This window comes from Impatiens glandulifera, chromosome 4 (genome assembly GCF_907164915.1).
Source record: "Impatiens glandulifera chromosome 4, dImpGla2.1, whole genome shotgun sequence".
NCBI lineage: Eukaryota > Viridiplantae > Streptophyta > Magnoliopsida > Ericales > Balsaminaceae > Impatiens > Impatiens glandulifera.
The window spans coordinates 57,954,154-57,978,629 of NC_061865.1; the positions used below are offsets into that span (position 1 = coordinate 57,954,154).

At 30.7% G+C, this 24,476-nt stretch overlaps 4 protein-coding genes and 1 pseudogene across 4 annotated transcripts; all 5 read left to right on the forward strand.

Annotated features, from left to right (window-relative positions):
• The first annotated feature begins 252 nt into the window (after positions 1 to 252).
• LOC124935692 lies at positions 253 to 5,203 on the forward strand. The gene is made up of 9 exons (XM_047476110.1): positions 253 to 625; positions 1,259 to 1,447; positions 1,542 to 1,639; positions 2,650 to 2,737; positions 2,839 to 3,039; positions 3,129 to 3,385; positions 3,627 to 3,717; positions 3,814 to 4,030; positions 4,748 to 5,203. Exons 1-9 carry the CDS (start codon positions 419 to 421, stop codon positions 4,945 to 4,947), a joined length of 1,548 nt encoding a protein of 515 aa, XP_047332066.1. The 5' UTR covers positions 253 to 418; the 3' UTR covers positions 4,948 to 5,203.
• Positions 5,204 to 6,425: 1,222 nt separating this feature from the next.
• On the forward strand, positions 6,426 to 8,424 carry LOC124935521 (sodium channel modifier 1-like). Its single transcript, XM_047475951.1, is given in 5 exon segments — positions 6,426 to 6,436; positions 7,802 to 7,878; positions 7,881 to 7,992; positions 8,024 to 8,210; positions 8,302 to 8,424. Coding segments are annotated over 5 exon segments (510 nt in total).
• Positions 8,425 to 11,680: 3,256 nt separating this feature from the next.
• Positions 11,681 to 15,437, forward strand: LOC124936140 (CDPK-related kinase 5-like). Its single transcript, XM_047476604.1, has 10 exons — positions 11,681 to 12,187; positions 12,255 to 12,385; positions 12,469 to 12,510; positions 12,991 to 13,099; positions 14,001 to 14,079; positions 14,169 to 14,465; positions 14,547 to 14,767; positions 14,862 to 14,924; positions 15,007 to 15,174; positions 15,270 to 15,437. Exons 1-10 carry the CDS (start codon positions 11,726 to 11,728, stop codon positions 15,408 to 15,410), a joined length of 1,713 nt encoding a protein of 570 aa, XP_047332560.1. The 5' UTR covers positions 11,681 to 11,725; the 3' UTR covers positions 15,411 to 15,437.
• A 2,961-nt stretch (positions 15,438 to 18,398) lies between these two features.
• LOC124935522 lies at positions 18,399 to 19,632 on the forward strand (annotated as a pseudogene).
• Positions 19,633 to 21,473: 1,841 nt separating this feature from the next.
• On the forward strand, positions 21,474 to 23,944 carry LOC124935802 (zinc finger protein ZOP1). Its single transcript, XM_047476229.1, has 6 exons — positions 21,474 to 21,492; positions 21,598 to 21,704; positions 22,131 to 22,331; positions 23,062 to 23,155; positions 23,263 to 23,358; positions 23,429 to 23,944. The coding sequence occupies exons 2-6, from the start codon at positions 21,696 to 21,698 to the stop codon at positions 23,773 to 23,775; spliced, it is 747 nt and encodes a 248-aa protein (XP_047332185.1). The 5' UTR covers positions 21,474 to 21,492; positions 21,598 to 21,695; the 3' UTR covers positions 23,776 to 23,944.
• The last annotated feature ends 532 nt before the right edge of the window (positions 23,945 to 24,476 follow it).

The following is a 24,476-nucleotide window of genomic DNA, read 5'->3' on the forward strand; positions in this document are numbered from 1 at the left end:
TTATCAAAAAGTTATTTTTTTTATACACTTTTCACCTATAATTTTTTTTAATGATTATAACAGTAACAGTGATCAACAAAATACAAGTTTTCAAATAATTTTAAAGTTAATAATTCTAATAATCAATAGTGGGAGCTTTAAGGATTAATTCGAATATCTCTAATTTTAGAGGGACTAGAAAGGTTTTCCATGCATTTGTAAAACGACGTCGTTTAAGTTGTCCAGGGAAGCTTGAGAAGAAAATGAAGAACAATTGAAAGCGATGAGACATCTCAACATCCAAAGCTTTCACTCAAACGGTAGATCCAATCGAGGCGATTGAAATTAGGTAAACTGTTAATAAACGTTTTAGGATTTGTAGCCTTCAAATTGTTAGTAAGAAAGATTCAGAAGAAGATCTTCAATTTCGTTGTTATCAATGGAAGACAACGCTTCGAAGTTAAAAGATGATGAGCGGCAAACGGTTGCCGAAGAGAAGGAACCAGAAGTTCTAACTGAAGAATCAGAAGCTCAGTCGTCGAAGAAATCCGGCGGCGGTTGGGGCGGCTGGGGTTTCACTGCTTTTTCTGTTTTGTCAGATCTTCAGAAAGTCGCTGCTAATGCTGCCGAAGAGATCTCCCGCAATGTATATCGTTTTCTCTCTGATTCTTATTATATGTTAAATGAATTTGCTTTAGTTTGCTCTTTTAATTGTGATCTCTTAGGGTTAGTAGCAATTTAGGTTAATTTTTTCTGATTTAGTGAGAACAAGTAGTTGAGTATTATGTCTAATCAATGACGAATTAGTGTTAAATTAGGAAGGGGGATTCATGTTTTAAAAGGAAATCTCTTGTGATATTAAATGTGGTTGAAATACTTTATATTCTACCCATGCAATTGTATACACACTATTAGTCAGATACATGAAAGTGGTGAAGGAGATGAAGATGAGAAAGTAGGGTAATTAGAATCTCTTGGCTAATGCTAACTGTTTGATAATTTTGATTCCATTTTCCAATTAGGATGAGCATGCTATGCTAGAACTAATAGGCACAGAGTCCTTGAAATGCTTCTCCTGGTTGCAGTAACGCAGTTCAATGTTCTGAGAAAGTGTAACTGGATTCCTCTTATTAAGTGTACAGCCTAGTTACTCGAACTACACTAAGTTTAAGAAAATGAACAACAAAGAAATTTTAAAGAAGAGACAAAAGTAACATATTGGTGTTGACAATTAATGCATTATTTATACTCCTGACAAGTAGAGCTTTCTTCCATGAAGGCTGCTGAGGTTGCAAAGAGCTTTCAAGATGGTGAAGAAATGTCCAAGGATTCAGAGTCTTCCGAGGACGATAAAGGTGAACCTGATCTTAAAGAAGAGGAGAAGGAGAAAGAGGAAGATGATGATGAGTTGCGTAAGGCTGCTTTGGACAAGCTGGGGAATGCCAGTGAGGATTCACTTCTTGGACAGGCATGTGAAACTATTTCTATAAAATTCATCGGCTGTAGTTGTAATAAATTTCCTGTGTGCTAGAGAAATGAGTTCCATTTATAAATTTGTGCAGGGTTTGAAGATTCTTGATGGTTCTGTGGAGAATTTTGCTACAGGAGCATGGCAAGCATTGGGAAGTGTGTGGAGTGGGGGTTCTAATATTGTTCAAAAGTATGTTTGGGTTGCACTTAGCTTTTCTTCTATTCAATATATGAATTAGTGATAAGTCCATGTTAACAACATCATTGGATTTGAAATATGTGATACGCACAAATTTGCTATTGAATGTATTGAGGGTAGAAGTCTAACTTTCAAACTTAATCTGGTGTCTTCGGGGGAAGCTATTTATCCTCGTACTGCATGATTCCTTAGATATTATAATGTTTAAGTACAACATTCACAATTGTCTCTACAACAATAAATATCATAAAAGAGATTCAATGAAAGCTCTTATCTTTTGGCTTTGTTGAGAAAATAGGACAATGCTACTGAAACTTCTTGAGAAGGCTTTTGCGTTCCAGAATAGCTACTTTTAGCACTGTAATATGGGAATCTGAGAATTTGATGTTAGTAAGTGACATTTTTTAGGGCATTCATGCAGTAGTAGTGCCATTTTCATATCTAGCAGTTTGAAATGATTACCTTACCTGCAACTTATCAGTATTTATAAGAAAAGCTAAAACACTGTCATGCATCAAGATTCAAGGTAGAAAAATAAAACATTGTTTACTTTAATTTCAGTTACGAGTTTCTTGTGAATGAGAGCCTTCATGGCATGAATCATGTTGTATGTGTGCACTAAAGTTTATTATCATTATTTAAACATGTTTATAGTTATTTCCTCTCATTTTATCCATTTAGAATTGAATGTATTACAGAATAGGTTGTTTAAACACATGTCTTTTAATGATCGAAGTAATAGCCTAGTAATTCATCTGGGATCTCTACACTGGTTTGGTCATTGCTCAGTTTATAGTTATTTCCTCTCATTTTGTCCATTTTGGAATTGAATGTACTACAGAATAGGTTGTTTAAACACGTATCGTTTAATGATTGAAGTAATATCCTAGCAAATTCATGTGGGTTCTTTACACTGAGTTGTTCATTGCTCAGACTCACCGCTATTTTATATATCCGACATCCTTAGTGAAATTAAAAACATATATTTTCTCTTTTTTCAGGATTGAGCATTCTGCAATCAACCTGGCTGATTCTATCCAGCATGGTGGATTACCAGCAGCAGGGTCTGTTGCCCCTTCCATTATAGAGGTTTGAGTAACCTTCAATTTCTTTCGTTACTAAGCCAAAAAGGGGTGGAAAAGAAGAAATATTTGTTCTACAAAATCTTATTTTCTGGATTTATTATACAGACTGGAAAAGCTTTCACTGCTAAGGGAATGCAAGTGCTTGAACTTGTTGGCAAGGAGACCATGGATCTTCTGATTGCAGAAACTGGTATAGAAGTTGAGAAACAGAAGATAACTGAACAGCATCAGGATGAGGATCAGTTTTTGGAGGAAGTAACATTTGATAGGTGCTTTTATATTTATGGAGGTCCTGAACAATTGGAGGTCAAGTTCATTTTTTCATAGTTGAATCATTACTACTTTATGAAGCTTCTCTTCTATATCTTCTTAACTGTTATTTACAATATTTTCAGGAACTGGAAGCATTGTCCAACCACTATGCTCTATTGTTTAATCGTAGAAAAGCGAAGCTGACATCTGATCAAAAGTCTTTTTATGATGGGAAGCTAAAACATGTTCAACAAATTTTTGGTCTAAACTCTGAAATAGGGGGAAACGCTGATCTTTTGGAGAAGGGAAAGAATGTAGAGATTATCGCTGAGAGAGGTGCAGACGAGGTAAAGGATTTGCATGATTCGAGTGTAGCAAGGGCTGCTGAAATAGCTTCTGGGTAATATTACTTTTCCGTTCTAAACAAATTCTTTTTCTTCTCCTTTTGCTCTAACCATATCTCATTTAAGTTGTAAGAGTCTTGAACTAACATGCTAAGGTCTCATGTTCAATTCCCACTAAAAGCACCTTGATTGAAGTTGGGGTCATGTCGGTGGGGTGTTGTGCTAGCAGCTACCCTCCTATATAGGGAAAATGATCCCTGGTCTAAATAAATAATTAATTGTTTTCTGAATTTGTAGCTTCACAAATGCAATAGCTGGTTTGGCAAAGAATGACATAATCCCCAAAACTACTGGGAGATTAGATGCTCTTCATTCCGAAGGAATTCATGTATGCTATAGTAGACATTCAACCATTTCTTATGTATATGTCACTAGTAAATAGGTGTACTGATATTGTTCGTAATAATGTGCTTTTGTTATATAGAGACTGTCAGAGATATGTAGTTATGCAGTGTCACAGCTTCTGACACTTGGTAAATCCATCATATCGAATTCGAGCAATATTCAGGAAGAAGATGATGGTATAAATACGTTAAACATTGAGTGGCCTGAAGATTCAGCTGAAAAGGCTATGATAGTTAGGACAAGGGCAATACTAGCAACTAAAAATGTGGAATCATTATGCAGCAGTTTCATCACAGGTATTTATGTTCAAGCGTTTATTTTTCATTCCAATATAAAAATCTAAATTTATTTTACATAACCTGATACTGCCTAACATGTTGATTGAACCCTGATTTGTCATTAAAATGTGTGTTAATCATATACCCAATGTGACCACAATAGTAATAGAATTCCCCGATCTTTCATATTTTATATAGAACCATATGGGTGGTAAATTTGAACTAAAGGAGAGTAAATCCTCTAATAATGGCTCTCCCTGATATTCAGTTGAATCTTAACTTCAACTATGGTTTTGATGGATTGAATGGTACCCTCATCCTGAATAGTATTTAGATTTCATAATGGTTTCACTAAGGTTATCTAAATTATTTGGTGCTTATTTGAATTAAGTTGATTTAATAGCACTATTATTTGAGATCATTTAATTATTTAGATTTGTCTCAAATTAAGCTAATTTTTTTGCAAATTAACTTCTTAATCTAGTAAGAACGTTCGAAAGACAACTTTAACCTTGACAATTAATAAAATTGTCATTATAAGGTAAAATATCTTATTGGAAACACTTAATGCAGCTTGAGCTTATTCTAGATCTAGATTTACATGAGAAAACGTAAACAAATTTATGAATACATGTCTAATTAAGTCACGTTCCATAATAGTATCTCATCCAAATCAATATTTTTCTGTTTTTTACCCTCTTTCATTTATAAATTCTTCTTCTTTTTGCACTATAGGTATAACAGATGTGGCTGAAACATACTTGGCAGCATCGAAAGGTAGCGAAGATCTCCCACAGAAACTGATTCAGGACAAAGCCAATACATATTCAGAGAACCTTCAATCTGATAAAACGACAGCTATCGCAAAAATTCAGGACGGTCTTCAGTACCTGTCTTATGTAATCGTCTCAACAGCAATGCCAGCAGCATCCTGAAGGCAGTTAGTTAATCATTTCAACAAAAAACTATTACAAAATCCGAAAGGGATAATATATCTATATGATTTGTAAATAGTTGAAATTCTTAGTTAATCTGGCTTCTTATTCTGCCTGCTTTGTTTTACTTCCGTGATGAAACTGATAATCTTAAATCGGTTGCCTTGTCGACTGATGGATGTTATTTTTCATCTAACTTTGTGGATTTTAAGCTGGTGATTTCCCATCGTTTTTTCAAGGGAATCGAATTACTGTTTGTTTTTGCTGTTGGGTATAAGATTTTTTTTAAGGATTATCATTTGATTGTTTTTATTATTGTATCTGGTATTCTGAGTGTGATTTTGTGTTTATTGTAAGGAGATTCTTTTCTAGATCTTTGATGTATTTTTACAAACATAGTAAATGTGTAAGTTTTTGGATCATGATCCAGATTTCTAGTAGATAAAATGAAAAAATAAATGTGCATTGCAAAATTGTCAGAGACTGCTTTTAAGTTTGATTTATACTATAAAGGTTGTATTTTAATCCTAAATTTAAACATATATATTAGGGCAAATTACCTGGGCGGCCCTCAAACTATCTCGATCGCTCACTTTTGGCCCTCAAATTAATTTTTGAAACAAATCGCCCCTTCAACTTTTATAAAGGTCATCAGTGACCCTTCCGTCAACTTTTTAGTTAAACCTAACGGTTTAAGTTTAAAATATTATTTTTTATATATATTATCTTTAATCTTATATTTTATATTTATATATATAATTATTAAATCGCTTATATATAATATTATATATACATATATTATTATTAAATTTTATATAATTATTAAATCTTTTATATAATAAATAAATAATATATATATTATTTATTTTTATCTATATATATAATTTATATATATTATATTTAACTAATTTATATATAATATTTATATAATATATATTTTAAAAAATAATTTAAGTGTTAAAAGTATTTGAGTAGTTAGAAGGTTACAATTACTTTTTAATAAATTATTTTTAATATATATAAAACAAAGTTTAAAAATAAATTATATGGATTATCCCTAATCATTAATTATATATATATAAATAAATTTATATAATTTATAGAATATATATTTTACAAAATAATTTGAAAGATTAAAAGTAATTGTAAAAGATTAAAATAATTTGAAAGATCAAAAGATTTAATAATTATATAAAATTTAATAATAATATATATATATAATATTATATGTAAGCGATTTAATAATTATATATATAAATATAAAATATAAGATTAAAGATAATATATAAAAAATAATATTTTAAATTTAAACCGTTAGGTTTAACTAAAAAATTGACGGAAGGGCCACTGGTGACCTTTATAAAAGTTGAAGGGGCGATTTGTTTCAAAAATTAATTTGAGGGCCAAAAGTGAGCGATCGAGATAGTTTGAGGGCCGCTCAGGTAATTTGCCCTATATATTATGTAATGTCATTAAACATGCATTTAGGGTTATGATATAATTTATTTTATTTGTAACATTATAAGTTAATTATTTTTAAAATAAAGAATTTATTTAAAATGGTTGATTATTTATAAATTCTTAAAATTAAAAGTTTATTTAAATTATAAAGTTTGTTTTAAAAGAATATTAGTTATATATAATTATTATTTATATATATAATTAAATATAAAATTAATTAAAATAATAATAAGGGCAAATTACCTGGGCGGCCCTCAAACTATCTCGATCGCTCACTTTTGGCCCTCAAATTAATTTTTGAAACAAATCGCCCCTTCAACTTTTATAAAGGTCATCAGTGACCCTTCCGTCAACTTTTTAGTTAAACCTAACGGTTTAAGTTTAAAATATTATTTTTTATATATATTATCTTTAATCTTATATTTTATATTTATATATATAATTATTAAATCGCTTATATATAATATTATATATACATATATTATTATTAAATTTTATATAATTATTAAATCTTTTATATAATAAATAAATAATATATATATTATTTATTTTTATCTATATATATAATTTATATATATTATATTTAACTAATTTATATATAATATTTATATAATATATATTTTAAAAAATAATTTAAGTGTTAAAAGTATTTGAGTAGTTAGAAGGTTACAATTACTTTTTAATAAATTATTTTTAATATATATAAAACAAAGTTTAAAAATAAATTATATGGATTATCCCTAATCATTAATTATATATATATAAATAAATTTATATAATTTATAGAATATATATTTTACAAAATAATTTGAAAGATTAAAAGTAATTGTAAAAGATTAAAATAATTTGAAAGATCAAAAGATTTAATAATTATATAAAATTTAATAATAATATATATATATAATATTATATGTAAGCGATTTAATAATTATATATATAAATATAAAATATAAGATTAAAGATAATATATAAAAAATAATATTTTAAATTTAAACCGTTAGGTTTAACTAAAAAATTGACGGAAGGGCCACTGGTGACCTTTATAAAAGTTGAAGGGGCGATTTGTTTCAAAAATTAATTTGAGGGCCAAAAGTGAGCGATCGAGATAGTTTGAGGGCCGCTCAGGTAATTTGCCCTAATAATAATAAACAAAATACTTATAAAATTAATTGCATAAGTTTATTTATTTTGATAAATATATCTTACTTATGGAGAGAATTTTATATATGAATTTTTTTTTAGAAAAAGATAATAATTTAAAATTTTCATAATGTAAGAAAATAACTTATAATAAAATAGTTTTGAATAAAGACAATTCAAATAAATTTGTTAAATATTTAATAATTAAAACATTTTGTATGGTGTTCTTGAGTTCTGAGAAAGAGAGATGAAGGAAAGTGGACGATTTGTTAGCTGAAGGAATTGACACATCATTCTACAAGAAGCTCTCCAATGGCAAATACGTTTGCATATGAAGGGATGGCGCCATCGATCTGCAGAGTCGAAGATGAAGCAAAGGAGTTCATTGAATCAAGGCGAGATGAATAAGAGGATTGCAGTGTCTGAACATTGCAGATCATCTGGAAAGCCTCTGCGTGAACAGACTACGATAAAGGCATTTAGAAACATCAGTTCTAGTATGCATGGTTTGGAGAAGAGAATGGATAGTCATTTCATCCACTGTATGTGTGAACGAAGTAGATGAGAGGATAACACGGAAGAAGCAACATGAAAAGGAGATTAATTATTCGTCTGCTGGATGGAAGAGGGATTGTCATGGCAAGTGGTTTAAGGACGAGAATGTGAGTTTTCTTCTTGTTGTTGTTCTAAAAGATTCAACATATATAGTTAACCATTGGTTTTGTAATTGTGTTTTTGTTTTATATATTGCAGGCTGAGTTTGATTCTGATGAAGAGTTGAAGTTGGTTGCATATAAAGTCTTGAAGGAGAAAGAAAAGATGTTACAGTTCGAAATGGTATATATCATACCTCATGAATGGAGAATGAGCATTTGAAACATCTCGTTGTTGATCACTACATGCACCATCCTCGAGTTAGTGAATGGTTATACATTTCACCATATGAATGTGATGTGGTGCGGCTAAGCCCAAAACCATATTTTGACTATTGCTTGTTTTCATGGTGGATACAACTTAGAATGATTCAGGATAACAAGGTTTATTGTCTTGATGTTTAAGGTTCAAATTTTATTGAATGTAACAAATTGATTAAAGTGAGGGGTCATAATGGTTATGGTAGTCTTTTTTCAAAGTCCAAAACACCTTGGTTAAGAGAAAAATACATAATGGTGTTGTATTATCGTCAAACATAATATGTTCCAATTGCAAAATAACAATATGTTTATTATCCTTGAAGGTTTAAGGTTCGATTTTCGTTCAAATTAACATATTCAACATGAGAAGTTGTGGTGGTGCATAGGGGTGTAATCGAGCTGAGTACCTACCACTCGATTGGCATTATATATACTTGATCGAGTATCAAAATATATATTCAAATTCGGCTCGTTGACAATTCAAAAAAACAATTATTAATTAAAATTACCAAATCGGTCAATAATATTGGAATCTGAGAAATCGGCCCAGAATGCCTTACTAATAGGATATCCTAATATGTTGGAAAATTTCGCTTTAGACAATGATCGAATCAACGGAATAGTTGGAACTCTAAATATTATCTGAAAGTTAATATATCTTACATTTCACAAATTTTATAATAAAATTATACTATTAATCATCAAATTTATAATAAAATATAATATAAAGACAATTTAATATATATTATATAAATATAAATGTTAATATTTATAAAGCAAGATTCTCGCGAGATACTCTAAGATAAATATAATTGTATAAGCTTAAACTGAAGCTCGATTACAAAATTGAGTTACACGAGCTTGAGTTGAGCTTTGATCGAACTACTGATGAATAACTTGACTCGTTTACCTCTCTAGTCGTGTATTATATGTGTTAATTTTTTCTAATAATTAAATGCTTGAAAGATAATTTACACACTTTGATTAATAAAAACTCAAAATGATATCAGCTCGTTGTCAAATAAAGTCATTTAATTAGGTTTAATTCAAATTACTTAGAATGAAATGAAGTTATGTTAACTATTGAATTCAATAGGTTCAATTGAAATTATATTTGTGTGAGTTTATGTTAGTGATTTATTGTGCAAGTAGATCCAGATGAGTTGATGTATTTTCCAAAAAAAAAAAAAAAAATAGTAGATGTGAATATAAGGTGGATTCGACTCCTTAAATCTTTTTAAATTTAAAAAAAAAAAACAGACTAATTATTAAATTATATGTTTTATAGTCAAAGAAAGTGGATAAGAAACCACTCATATTCATTTGTTTAATTGAAAACACCAAAATACAAGTCAATAGTCAATAGAGCCCGCAAATAATAAGTTTCATATTAATTCTAGAAATTTGACTTTACCTTTTTTTTTCTTTGTTTGATACATTCTATTTACGTGTCAACTTTTCTTAAGGTCGTGACTCGAGATCATACGCTAAACCAAATATTTTTATTTGGAGGTTTCTTGTATTTGTCAATAATATCGTTTTCTGACGAATGTTAATGTTGACATGTTTGAACTCTTAATTGTTATCGCTCAATTCTTTAGAATCAAAAGGGCCCTGCTTTTGTGATTGAGATATTGGTTTAGGTAAGTTCTCATGTCCATCAACTACTACTATGTCCCTCCAAATTAGTTTACTTTATGCATATGAATGGTTCTTTTTGTCCTAAATTGTAACTTGCTTGCTTAATTTGGCATTTTATGAATTTCCATATTATTCAATTTTATCCCCCATAAATTATTTTAGGTTAACCAACCTCACCGTTAATATTAAATTGTTCTTCTAAAAGTGTATTTGTTTTCTTCAAAACTGCTCCCCTAAAAGATTAGAATAAGGATCAAATTTTCCCTCAAGAAAGCTTTCATATATTTATCAAATAGTCCTACAAGTTATGGAAACTTGGTTCATAAAGCCCCAATCTTTAAAGTGTTGTTTTATCTTTATTAGATTAACAAAAATACTCCATTATATTTTTTAATCAAATAATGGGATATAATTTAATTTCATACTTTTTTTTTTATAATTTTTGACAATCTAATAATAATTATTTCAAATTTATTTATAAAAACACAAAATTATGCTTAAAAAAATATATAAAATAAATTAAGCAGATAGAACATTTAAAAACCATAGTAAGGAATTAATTTTTATTTTATAAATAAAATAAGAATGATCCATAAAATAGATAGTCATTAAAGCATAACAATAAAAGTATAACAATAGTGTGAGGGAGAAATCAATCAAATATATTAAAAATTAGTGTGTGCGAAGATCTTCCAAAAAAAAAATTAATCGAATCTATTGGTTTCCCAAATCGAGCCTCGTATAATGTCAAAAATAACAAGTGAATAATCCACAATGATTGTTTGAGATGGTTGAAAATTCTGTGATTACTCTCCAATCAAATTATTTATAATTGTCTCAAACCTGCAAATTTAACCGTATCAATCCACATTTTTCAACGTACACAATAATTCCCAGTAAGTAATTGATTAATATAAAATTATTTATTGAAAAAAATGAATTAATGTTACAAAAAGGTAAAATTAATATCAAAATAGTGTAATTAATAATTTAAATTATATGTAATTGAATAATAAATTATTAAATACTACTAATCATAAGAAATAGTCATGACTTAAAGCTACTATCTTTTTTCATTTTATTTTGGATTTTTTTTTCTACTATCTATATCATATCCTATCATATTTTTTTTAAAAAAAAATAATTTTTTTATAAAATTATATAAATAGAGTTTTTAATATCATATAGTGTAATATATTGATTTAACAAGGAATTAATATGAACAGTTCTTAACGAGATAATTCGAATAAAAGACTTGTACTAATTAGAAGAGAAATGATCAAAAGTGAAAAAAATTAATTTTTTTAAAAAAAATAGCAACGATTAATATGATTAAAAATCTGAAAAATTAAATTTTCAATTCAAAAAATAACAAATTATTTTTTATTACCACTTTCATATCAATATTTGAATGGGCGGCGGGACCCAATTTTGTATGAATAAAAGACCAGTAGAAAATCACGTGACAACCACGTGACAAATGGAATCCAACAGCTTAATAAAACGGTCTTCATCATCTTTCTTCCCCATTGATCTTCTTCTCTTCTAACAGGCTAACAGCTAACTGAAGATTCACTGAAAAATTCCATTGAATTGAAACCCTAATTCTGAAATCCAATTACATGGGAACCTGTACATCAAAACCATCAAAATCAAATCCATACGCCCCAAGAAATGATATAATAAACACACCATACCAAACTCCAACAACCGATAATCATCATCATCAATCCGTGAAGAAATCGCCTTTTTCCTCCTTCTACAGCCCTAACCCATTACATTCCTCAACCCCACGTAGATCCTACAAACGTCCATTTCCTCCACCATCACCAGCAAAGCACATAAAAGCAGTTTTAGCACTACGGCAACGATCATCAAAACCTAAGAAACAAGAAGGGGAGAATCAGAATGATGATATTTCATCACTCGATAAGAGTTTTGGATTCTCCAAACAGTTTATAACTAGGTATGAAATTGGTGAAGAAATTGGTAGAGGTCATTTTGGTTATACTTGTTCTGCCATTGTTAAGAAAGGTGATCTAAAAGGTCAAGAAGTAGCTGTCAAGATCATTCCTAAAGTGAAGGTAATTCAAATTTCAAATATGAGATATGATAAATTCATATGAGAATTTGAATTTGTTGGTTTTTTAGATGACAACAGCTATTGCAATTGAGGATGTAAGAAGGGAGGTGAAGATATTAAGATCATTAACTGGACATAAGAATCTTGTTCAATTTTATGATGCATTTGAAGATTATAACAATGTATACATTGTCATGGAGTGAGTAATTAAGCTCCATTTCTGAATTCTACTTTATTTTTTTACTTCATTTCTTAATTACTTCTTCTTCCATGTTCTTTCAGGTTATGCAAAGGAGGAGAGCTCTTAGATAAAATACTTGCAAGGTGTTTGTTCTCTTGTTTATTTCATAGTTGCAGGTCATGTTTAATTTGTTTCCCATTTTGCCCCCAGCATCGAGGTGTCGAGCCTGGGTCTGGGTCCTGGGATATAATACTCTGTTACGGGTTACGGGTTCTCTCGTTAGGAGGGACAAAACAGTAATATTACAAACAAACAAAATTACTATTTTGCCCCTCCCTATGAGAGGAAATAAAACAGGGAACTTCGGAACAGACACCCCTAATGGTCAAGTCTAGATACACTTTTCATACAAAACGTAACACTTTGGCTCCACATTCAAAGACTATTTCTAGGTTTCATTAGTTTGGAGAAGGGTAAATGAGTAATAACTAAAAATGTAATGGTTGTCTTTTAGGTATCTTGGGTAGGAGTAGTATGTAAATTATTAATACCTTTTTTTGATCTTGATAAATCTCTCAAAGTTATTAATATCATTTACATTATTACTTATTTACATATTGTAGGGGTGGAAAGTATTCGGAAGATGAGGCAAAGGTTGTCATGGTACAAATATTAAATTTTGTTGCATTTTGTCATCTCCAAGGTGTGGCACACCGAGACCTAAAGCCAGAGGTCAATTACTTCAAATATCTGTCTACTTAACTTGTTTTTATTGATATTGGGTTATTTAAAAAAATATATTTTAATTTTCAAATCAACCACTAAAATACAAGTACACATTTAAAACAAAGTTTTAATTGAAGTAGTGGTGCCGACTTCTTAGAGATTTTTTTAAAAGATTATCTCTTTTTAAAATAGTATGATTTTGAGTATATATTTTTTTAAAATTTTTTTTTATAAAAAGACTTAAAATTGTATTAATATAATAATATAATAAAAACTTATAATTTAATATAAATAATATTTTAATATTTTAATTAATAAATTTAGTGATCTAATTAATAAAAAAAGTAAAATAATATTTGATTAGTTTGGATTATTTAAATAACTCAAACGAATAGGGATTGTATTAATAACCCGTATTATTTAAATAATAATTATTAGTATTAATTTTAAAGAGATACATAATTATTTTGAGAGATACATAATTATTTTGATAAAAAGACTTAAAATGTATTAATATATAATGATAAATAAAAAATAATAATTAAAAATAACATAAACAAAATACCTTAGTTTTCTAAACAAAATTAATAATGAGCACAAAATAAAATTTAAATTTTAAACAATTTTTTTATTTAAATACTCAACTTTTTCTTCAAATAAGATTTTGATTTCATAAAATAGATATTTTTCAAATAATCTCACATCATATCAGCTTTAAGAATTTGTTTGGTGAAGAATTGGTGAAACTTTATCATAATATAATTTTCATTTATTTGGTGATTTTCTTTTTTAATTTAAAAAGTTAACACATTCTTATTTAACTGTTCTAGTTATGATCACTTGAAAGTCTTAAAAAATAACATAATGGTATTCTAATAGTGATTTGAATTATTTAATTGAATAACAGAACTTTTTGTATACATCCAAGTATGATAACTCCCAGTTAAAAGCTATAGACTTTGGCTTATCAGATTTCGTCAAACCAGGTTAATTTATTGTCAAAACTTTGTTTCATTCATTCATTTCATCAACAACACCTTCCAATCTTCAAACATATTTCATTAACATTGTCCAGATGAAAGGCTTAACGACATTGTAGGAAGTGCATGCTACGTAGCACCTGAAGTTCTACAAAGATCTTATGGCACTGAAGCTGATGTATGGAGTGTTGGTGTAATTGCATATATTCTCTTATCTGGCAGACGTCCATTTTGGGCTAGAACTGAATCCGGTATCTTTCAAGCTGTCTTGAAAGCTATTCCAACTTTCGATGAATCCCCTTGGCCTACACTTTCACCTGAGGCTAAAGACTTTGTGAAACTTACATTAAATAAAGATCCACGCAAACGAATGAGTGCTGCTCAGGCTTTGAGTGAGTAAAAAGTAAAAAAAACTTGTCTGATTATATAGTTTTGTGTATATACTTTACTCAATTACTATGGAACCTTTTCAGGTCATCCGTGGATTCGAAACTATCGAGATGTCAAAGTAATATCTCTTGACATTCTCGTTTTCAGGCTCTTGAAGGCTTATATGCAATCATCATCTCTTCGCAAATCTGCTTTGAGAGCTTTATCTAAGACATTGACTTCAGATGAACTGTTTCATCTAAAGGAGCAGTTTGCATTGTTGGATCCTAAAGATGGTTGTATCACTTTAGACAACATTAAAGTGGTTTGTTTGTTTGTTGGTTTGTTTCTTGTCTACTTATATATATTATGGAATGTAAAAAAAAAGTTAATTTTTGTTTGAATTCTTATATTTTTAGGCTTTGATGAAGAATGCAACAGATGCTATGAAAGACTCTAGGATAACTGATCTACTTTCAACAGTATAATGAACAGATAATTCTGTATTGAAATTTGCATATGTTTTTTTAGTAATTCTTTTTTGTATGTTGTTGTGTGTGACAGCTAAATGCATTGCAATATAGACGGATGAATTTCGATGAATTTTGTGCTGCTGGGATAAGCGTTTATCAGCTAGAAACGTTAGATTTGTGGGATCAACATGCTCGTTGTGCCTACGATGTTTTTGAGAATGATGGGAACAAGGCAATTGTGTTTGAAGAACTTGCATCAGTTAGTTTTACATTTTTTGCACATATTATTCATTTACCAAATTTTAGAGTAATGAAATTTAATACATGTACATATTTTGTATTGATGTAATGCAGGAACTCGGGTTGGGACCTTCGGTTCCTGTTCATGCTGTACTAAACGACTGGATTAGAAATACTGATGGAAAGCTAAGCTTCATCGGTTTTGTGAAACTGTTACATGGTGCGTCGGGTAGAACTTTCGCAAAGGTCTTGTAGAATAAAAAGTTGAATCGGGTTGGATAGGATTGGATATTGGATAGTTGTTTACTTTCAGGATTTGGTTTCGAAAAATATATGATTTTCTTAAGAAAACTTTTGGAACCAGCTACTTGGTTTGAGTTAAACAATTGTACAACGTTTGTTAAGGACAATTATACTTTCTTATCAATTTATAAAATGTTTTTTTTTCTCATTCCTTCTTAAAATTAGACCAATATTTTCTTTTAATCTTATTTGTATGAATTTTCACAAAATAAAAATAAATTTTCTAAAAGACCCGTTTCGTTTTATTTGAAAACTAATTTCGAGATTTGTATTTTTTTTTCAGATACTCTTTTAGATTAAATTTTGCTAATAAGTGTTTACCCTCATTTTATGTATGAACATGATCGGAATAATTTGTACAAAATGGTTAGGCCCTAGGGTCTAAAATCATTTATTAAATAAAATATAATTATATTTTAAAAATAACCAAAAGTTTATAATAGGGTCTTAAATGATTGAAACGTGTACACACTCATTTTTACACTCAATTTATAACTTTAAATATTTTTGAATCTAATATTTGTCGAATCCTAATTTGTGTTCATCATATTTTTTTTTTTTTTGTGAGATTCGAGAGAAAGGTAAGTTATAAAGTTTGGACGACATTTGTATAATACTCTAGTTGTACCTTCCATTTTGTTTCTCCTTGATAAGTGAATAAATAGTTTCATTCCGTGTATCAATTCCCCTCTCATCTATTTTTACGCGATTCGAAAAAAATATAAGTTATGAGTATATGTTATGAGTCACAACAAACTTATTTTCAAAATGTCGATTTTAGATATTAGAGTTATTTTTTACAACTTTGTTAGGGAAATAATGGTTAGCTTAAAATGAATCTTTGAACTTTAAAAGTGACTTTTATCTTTTTAAAATAATATATATATATATATAAAAGGACGTGCATAATAAAAAAAATGTTAATTAATTGATTAAACTTCTAAAATAATTAGTCCACATGATCTAGTGAAATTGGGCAGCATTAATGAATTTGGAGTTGCTAATCATTGTGCATAAAACCGGCGCAATTGTTGGTCCATGTATAATTGCTTTATTCTCGTTGTTAGATATACTCTTTGAATTGTCTATGAATTCTTTCATATAAAGTTCTAATAAAAATGGTGAAAACCTCACATAAAAATCATTTGTTTAGACTGTTTTTTTTTACCAAAGTTCATAAGCTAGTTTTTAATTAAGAGAGCCTGGAATGATATTTGGCAGAAATTTAAGCGCAAGGGTCTTTCTTCCCCGCGAATGAGAAAGTAGACCACGATTGTGACATATATATTTTTTTTTACCGTGGCCTGCATTATGGCCAGCACTCCAGCCCGACCTGGATCGAAATCGATCGATACCGTGGCCTCCACATGTGATCATTGCGACTGAACCCTAGATGCACTCGCAACCGAGCCACCCGACCTAAGTTCGGTTCAGGGACGGACCCAAGATTTCGAAATGGGGTGGACTTGAAAAAAAATTTAGGGTGGGCTTAAAATAATAACGAGAAAATTTTGAAAAAAATAAATATATAAAAGTAAGTTTTACCATTTTTTTTAATAATTAGATAAAAAAAAACAATGAAGTTATATTAAATTTTTTTAAAAAATTAAGGTAATGTCATATTTCTACCAAATAAAAAAAAAAATTCGGGTAGGTTTCAATCCACCGAAGTCACTAAATAGATTCGTCCCGGTTCTGTCAGCCTTCACTGCCCCAATCTAAAAAATTAAAAAACATAGATTTCAAATATTAAAAAAATTAATAAACATAGATTTCAAATATTAAAAATCTGAATTCCAATTATTAAGAATGTATATATTCCATACTTGTTTAAGTATAATTTAGTTATATAGTTATTGTTTGATATATTATTTAAATCATTTAAGGATGAAATTACTATAATGTAAAAGGTTAAGGGCAAAATATGTTATGTTTCCTAAACATTATTGTAATCGGGAAATTTGAGGAAATGACCCCAAAAAGGGGGCTAATAGCCGATGGTGCGGGCCACTAATTTTTATAGCGCTGGTGACCCCCAAATTTTTTAATGACCATTTTACCCATGCGTCACGCACCCTCCAGATGCGTGACGCACCCTGAACCCTATAAAGACTTAATTTTTTTTCATTTTCGTTTCATTTTCTCTCTCATCCATTCTTCCCTTTCTTCTCCGCCGTGAACCCTAATGGTGGCGGAGAAGACTTTCTCTCTTTTTCATCGCTGAAGAACCAATCGAAGAGGCACCGTGGACCATTCCACCATATTCAATGGCCTATAGCTGCGAAGAACTTCCAACGGCGAACGACGACGACCGAAGATAAAATTTCCACTATATTCGTTTATATTTTGTGTTGATTTCGTTTACATATGATTGTTTGTGTTGATTTCTTTTACATGTGATTGTTTGTGTTGATTTCTTTTACAGAACATCATTGATTCGCCCTGATTCGTTGAATGCAGGTTGGTTGGTTGGATGCTCACGCAGGGTGCGTCACGCAGGGTGCGTCACGCAGGGTGCGTCACGCAGGGTGCTTCACGCAGGGTGCGTCACGCAGGGTGCGTCACGCAGGGTGCGTCACGCAGGGTGCGTCACGCAGGGTGCGTCACGCAAGGTGCGTCACGCAGGGTGCGTCACGCAGGATTCAGCTCAAATCCCTTCCAATAATTCAGGTAACAAACAAATGTGTTTCTTGTAGAGTTAGTTAATCCATCCAGTTCGATTTGATATCTTTAGTTATCTGGAAATCTTTTATGTAGTTTCTTGATTTGGTATAACCTCTAACAGCGTCCAAGAAAGGAAATTTATTTATTTGTTTGTTTGTTTGTTTTTAGGATCCAAATAATAATAATAATTTGTTTTTGAGGTTTAATCAATTGGTTTGTTTGTTTGTTTTTATGAACAATATTACAGTCCCATCTTGTTGTAGAGAAAATAATGATATGATTATCCCATCTCCAAGATCAGAGAGTGAAATCCTTTCATCAACTCATGCTAAGGCATTCTCATATAACGAGCTAAGGAACGCCACCAGAAACTTTCGCCCTGACAGTCTTTTTGGCGAAGGTGGATTCGGTTATGTATTCAAAGGTTGGATTGATGAACAATTGTTCACTACTTCAGACCAGGTTCTGGCATCGTTGTTGCTGTCAAGAAACTTAAACCTGAAGGCTTCTAAGGTCACAAGGAGTGGTTGGTATGTTTTTTTTTTCTTTTTTTTCAGGTTTTAATTATTTTGCTCTGTTTTTGACTTCTTCCAAGTATTATTATATACAGACGGAAGTTAACTATCTTGGCCAACTTTTTCATCCGAATCTGGTTAAGCTTATTGGGTATTGTTCAGAAGGTGATAGGTGATAAGGATAAGCTCTTGGTTTATGAGTTTTTGCCAAAAGGGAGCTTGTAGAATCATCTTTTCAAAAGTGAGTTAGTTTTCAACATATGCCAATAAAATTTTGAATTTTTTACTTTTCACTTAGAAAATTATTACTTAGAGAATGTGTTGTGTAGGATTTCAATGCAAAACTGTCGGATTTTGGGTTGGCCAAGGCAGGACCAACTGGAGATAGGACACACGTATCGACTAAAGTGATGGGTTCCCACGGTTATGCAGCACCGGAATATGTTGCCACGGGTATAGATTAGAACTTTTGCAAGATTCTGTTTTTTTCTTATATATAGAATCAACTTTCATACATTATTTTTGTGATTTTGTCAATCAACAAACAGGTCGGGTTGACGACAAAAAGTGATGTGTATAGTTTTGGAGTAGTGTTACTCGAATTGCTATCTGGTCGTCTAGGTGTTGACAAGTCAAGAATGGGTGTAGAACAGAATCTAGTGGAGTGGGCTATTCCTTATTTAGGGGACAAACAAAAACTATTCAGGATTATGGACACAAAATTAGAAGGACAATATCCTCAAAAGGGAGCTTTTATGGCTGCTAACCTTGCTCTGTAGTGTCTAAAATCAGAGCCTAAAGTACGCCCAAAAATGTCACACGTTTTAGCCACCTTAGAAGAGATCCAATCCTTGAAAAACACATCCAAAACTCGAACTGCTAATGACTCGAAAAGTAACTTACCACCAAAAACGCATCATTGCTCGCCCATGAATACGACACATTCTGCTGCCTCTCCATTACCAGCCCATCGGCAGCAGCCTCGAGTACGATGAACAAATCTTTTTTTTTGTTAGAATTGTCTTATATGTTGTGCCAATTTGAGTTTTGCTGTAAACTCTGTACTGTGTATATATACAACACCTTTGTTATAGATTATTCTTCATTTAAGTTGGTTCAAACATTTAATTTATTTATCTGTTTTTTATTTGTTATTTGATAAGAGAAGTGTGATTGAGGTAAATCTTTGAATTTTGAACGAAATGATTCAATGGTTTAGTTTCAAGTTATAGAGGGTTAAACAAATCTGGATAGTTACAAATAAGTTGTGATTTGTGAACCAGAAGTTGTGATTTGAGGTAATGTAATGTTTTACAAAATAAAAATTTACAAATAAATTGTAACAGAGTTCCAAGATAGTTAAATTGTTATTATTTGAAGTTAAAACATGTAGTAGAATATCTCATTTCAACATAAAAGGCACAAACACTAAAACTGATATAAGCAACAATTCTAACCTGACTCGATTTTACCTATTTCAAACCAAACTCGACTTGATTTTTTCATGGTTCAATCCGCAAAAACTTCGAAAATTCAGTATAAATCAAATTTCAAATATTTATAAAGTTTCCAACATAGGGTGACAATTATTGAGTAATGTCTGATTTACAAACCAATGTAATTACATATAAAGTTCCCAACATATTTGATTTACAAACAAATAAGAAAAAATTTATAAAAGACAGTATAAAGACACATATCATCTGATCTTTGTTGATCATAAAAGAGATCGATCAGATCCAAAAATTAGGGTTCTTCGTCGTCATTATCCTGCACCAAAATGATTAACATGTCGATCTGGCTCTGCAATCTCACGTTCTCTCTTTCTACATGAGACCTTTTATTTCTCTCCTCCAACAGATGAACTTGCAAGTGTTCAACACATTTTGCATCTTTCCAATTGCTCATTTAACTCATCAATCTCTCTATCCTGAGTTTTGAACAGACAATGGAGAAATATGTGACAAACTATGTCATCAAATTAAAAATAGAAGCTAATCAATCTACTACAATCCTAAACTACAAAATCTGGCTTTTATGGGCCACACAGCTTGGATTGACACCAGATAGCTATATAGATCCAATTTGAGTAAGATTTCATAATCAAGAATAAACTAACATGCTTCAAGCCTTCAACACTCTAAAATCAGTTGTCAGTTACCCTCATTTCTTCAAAGAATAAATTGGGTACTTCAACAGGGAATTTCATCAACCCAATATATTTGAACTGTTAACACAAAAAAGAAATAACATATTCAAATGGTTGCTACTATCAATCGAGAGACACCGTAACAATGAAATGCAAATACTAACTATAAATGGTTTGGGGTGCGCCACTCAGGTGCGTGACGCACCTGCGTGACGCACCCGGATTTCGCCGCCGGTGACATTTACCTAATCAATCCCTAAACCCTAACAAACAATGCGTTCAAAGAAAGAAATAAAGGAAGAAGTAAGCATACCAGTAGAAGAAAGAGACATCTCCTTCGTTGGGATTCCTCCGTCTTCGTTGGGATTCCTTCGTTTGTGGTTGTCTTTTTTAGAGAGAAGGAGGAGAAGGGAAGTGAAGAAAGAGAAGAAGAAAGAAATGAAAAGAAAGAGAAAAACTGGAACTTTTTTTATTATATAGTAAGGGCATTGTGGACTTTTCACAATGCCCTCAGGTGCGTCACGCAACCGGAGGGTGCGTCACGCAACGGGTGTATTTTCGGCAGAAAATTGTTTGGGGGTCACCAGCGCTATAAAAATTAGTGGCCCGCACCAAACATAATTAGCCCCCTTTTTAGGGTCATTTCCTCAAATTTCCCATTGTAATCCGAATTGATTCAGAAATTTGTATTATCAAAGATCATACGGTAAGGGAGAAGAATCGAATTTAGGGTTTATACTCTTCGCTTGTTTAATCTCAAAGATTCATACTTGTTTATGCCGTTTCCAATCCTATCTTGTTTCGTTGACAGCTAAAAAGAAAGCATTTCTGGTGATCGGAAGTCGGAACCCTAATCAGTCTACTGTGTTTATCCTCGTCTTGCAAGGAAGGAAGATCCAATTAGCAACCATGACTGAGGTACTATAGTTGATATATAATTGTGAGAAACATGATAGTGATTCGTTCTTTCTCTGGTGGGAACAAGATTTTCATATTTTCATCTGTTGTTAGAAGTAGCGAAATCGAGTTTTCTTGAAGTTCAATTGAGATTATGTGAAGTTTTATCTACATTTTCATGTCTCTGATTTGATTATTTTGATCTGATATTTACTATGGTTACAGTATTGGGTTAGTCAAGGTAACCAAATTGGTGTGATATCTGCAAAATCTTCATATCCAACAATCCAGACAGCATTAGAAACCATGAACTTGGAGTATTTCATATGTAGTTAGAAGTAGTGGAATCGAGTTTTCTTGAAGTTCAGTTGAGATTATGTGAAGTTTTATCTACATTTTCATGTTTCTGATTTGATTATTTTGATCTGCTGTTTCACATGGTTCCAGTATTGGGTTAGTCAAGGTAACAAATGGTGTGACATCTGCAAAATCTTCATATCCAACAATCCAGCAAGCATTAGAAACCATGAACTTGGTCAGCGTCACAAGGATAATGTTGGAAATAGGCTCACAACGATGCGGAAAGATAAGGAAGCTAAAGATAAGGAACAAAAACAAACGGAAAAAGCCCTTGAACAAATTGAAGCAGTGAGTTGTTTTTTTCTATTTAACATTGTTCATATAATTGTAGTTCAAATTTGATTTTGATATGCTGTTTACATCTAACTTTTTATTATATGATCATCCTTGAACCTTCTGATTATTCCAGAATATGTACTTTTGGAAAATGAAGCCTGTCTTACAACCTAAGATTTTGTTTTTTTTATTGTGATTAGGGTTTTGAGTATAATAAAATGCTTCTTAGCTGTTTACTGGTCTCCTTCCTTGTCTACTTTCTGTAACTACCGAAAGTAGAACCCCTCTTTTGTTAATGTGTCAAACTTAAGAATACTTAAGGCTATGTTTTCTATAAGAATAGTCATTGAATTACAACTAAATTTCTATGTTTGGAAAATTATAGTACTATAATTCTTAGGACATTATTTGATTTTAAGAGATTTAGTTGCTGTTTGGAATTTTAGCTGCTGGAAGAAGAATTAGACTGCTTGGAATGAGTGAGGAACATAAAATGTGATTAAGAATTGAAATTCAAAGCTAATTTAAGAGGGATTCAAACCCAATAAACATACTTTATGTTAATTCCATCAGAAATCAAAGTCTAAATTCAATTCTTCCTTTTAAGTCCTTAAAACAAATAATATAATTGGAATTGCCCCCTAACCAAATACACTGTTTGTTGATTATGTCTAAATTTTTATGTGTAATTGCTCCAATATAAGTTATGAAATAAACTGTTTATGTCAATTGTTCTTGCCAGAAAGCCAAGCGGAGCTACGACAAGGATGTCTCTGCATCTAAGGATGTGAAATTATTAGCAGCACCCGATGAAGGGACTGGAACTTTTGAAGGAGGTAGAATATATAATTGTGCATATTTCATAATAACATATTAAACACATGAAAAAAAAGCATCATTCATGGTCATATTCTTAAACCCTTTTTTTCTTTCTTGGTTACAGAGTGGGATCTTGACAGTTCTTCAGGATACTATTATAATAAAACAAACGGTTGCCATTATGACCCGAACTCAGGCTTCTACTATACCGATTCTTTAGGTACAGTATTTTTAATTGTTTTTGAAAAATATATATACATGGATGATTTATTGGGTGAATAATAATACAGGCAAGTGGGTAACAAGGGAAGAGGCAATTGTAGCATGTAAATCTTCTTTGAAATCGATACAAAAGAATAAATCGGTTTTTACAAAACCATCTTCAATACTTGAAAAGAATCATGAAAGTGGGCCTGCGCCCGGTCGTGTTGTGTCTTTGTCTACACCATTGAATCCAATGAGAAGTGTTAAAGGTGCTGCACCATCTTCTTTGACTGTGAACAAGAGGAAAAGAGAAGATGTAAAAGCGAAAAAGAGTGTTGTTTCTGGAGAGGAAGCATCTGCACTTAAGGCAAGAGAGGCTGCAAGGAAAAGAGTAGAAGAAAGAGAGAAATCATTTCTAGGTTTATATAAATAAACCCTTCATGTGATTGCCATTAAAACTTGTAGATTATTGATATTGCAGTTCTGATTTATTATAAATCTGAGCTGCTTTCTTCTCGACTCGGTTTTAGTATATTGTACTTTGATTGGATCGAACAAATTTATAGTTGTTGTTTGTAAACTTTCATTTATTTTGGTTTTAATGTCTCTTATTTTTCATTGATATTCCATGATAAGTTAATTAGCTGAATTCCGCAAAATCATTTCATAGAAGTTCATGGGATAAATTTATCACCCCATAGGCCAGTCACATTGTTTAGGTAACTCTAAAAATGTAAATAATATACTTGTTTTTTTAGTGTTATTTGTTTATTATTATTTTATTAATTAATTTTATATATAAAAAATAATAATAATAATTAACAAATATTATTTTTTAAATAAATTCTTACCATTTCAAATAAATTAATTTTATAAATGCTTATGTAAATCTTTTTAAGGTGAAAAGAGAGCATCTTAGAAACTATATTCATGGATGCAATTTTTATAAATTTTAATGGAAAGTTATGTTTCAATTTGACATTTATTATAAATACTAATACATATTTATGTATGAAAAATAAAATAAAAATAAAAACATGTGAGATTTATTGAATAAATAAACTTGAAAATGTTTGGTAGCCGGCTTGTATTAACAAAATCTTAAAAAGAAAAGAAAATAAATAATAGTCAAAT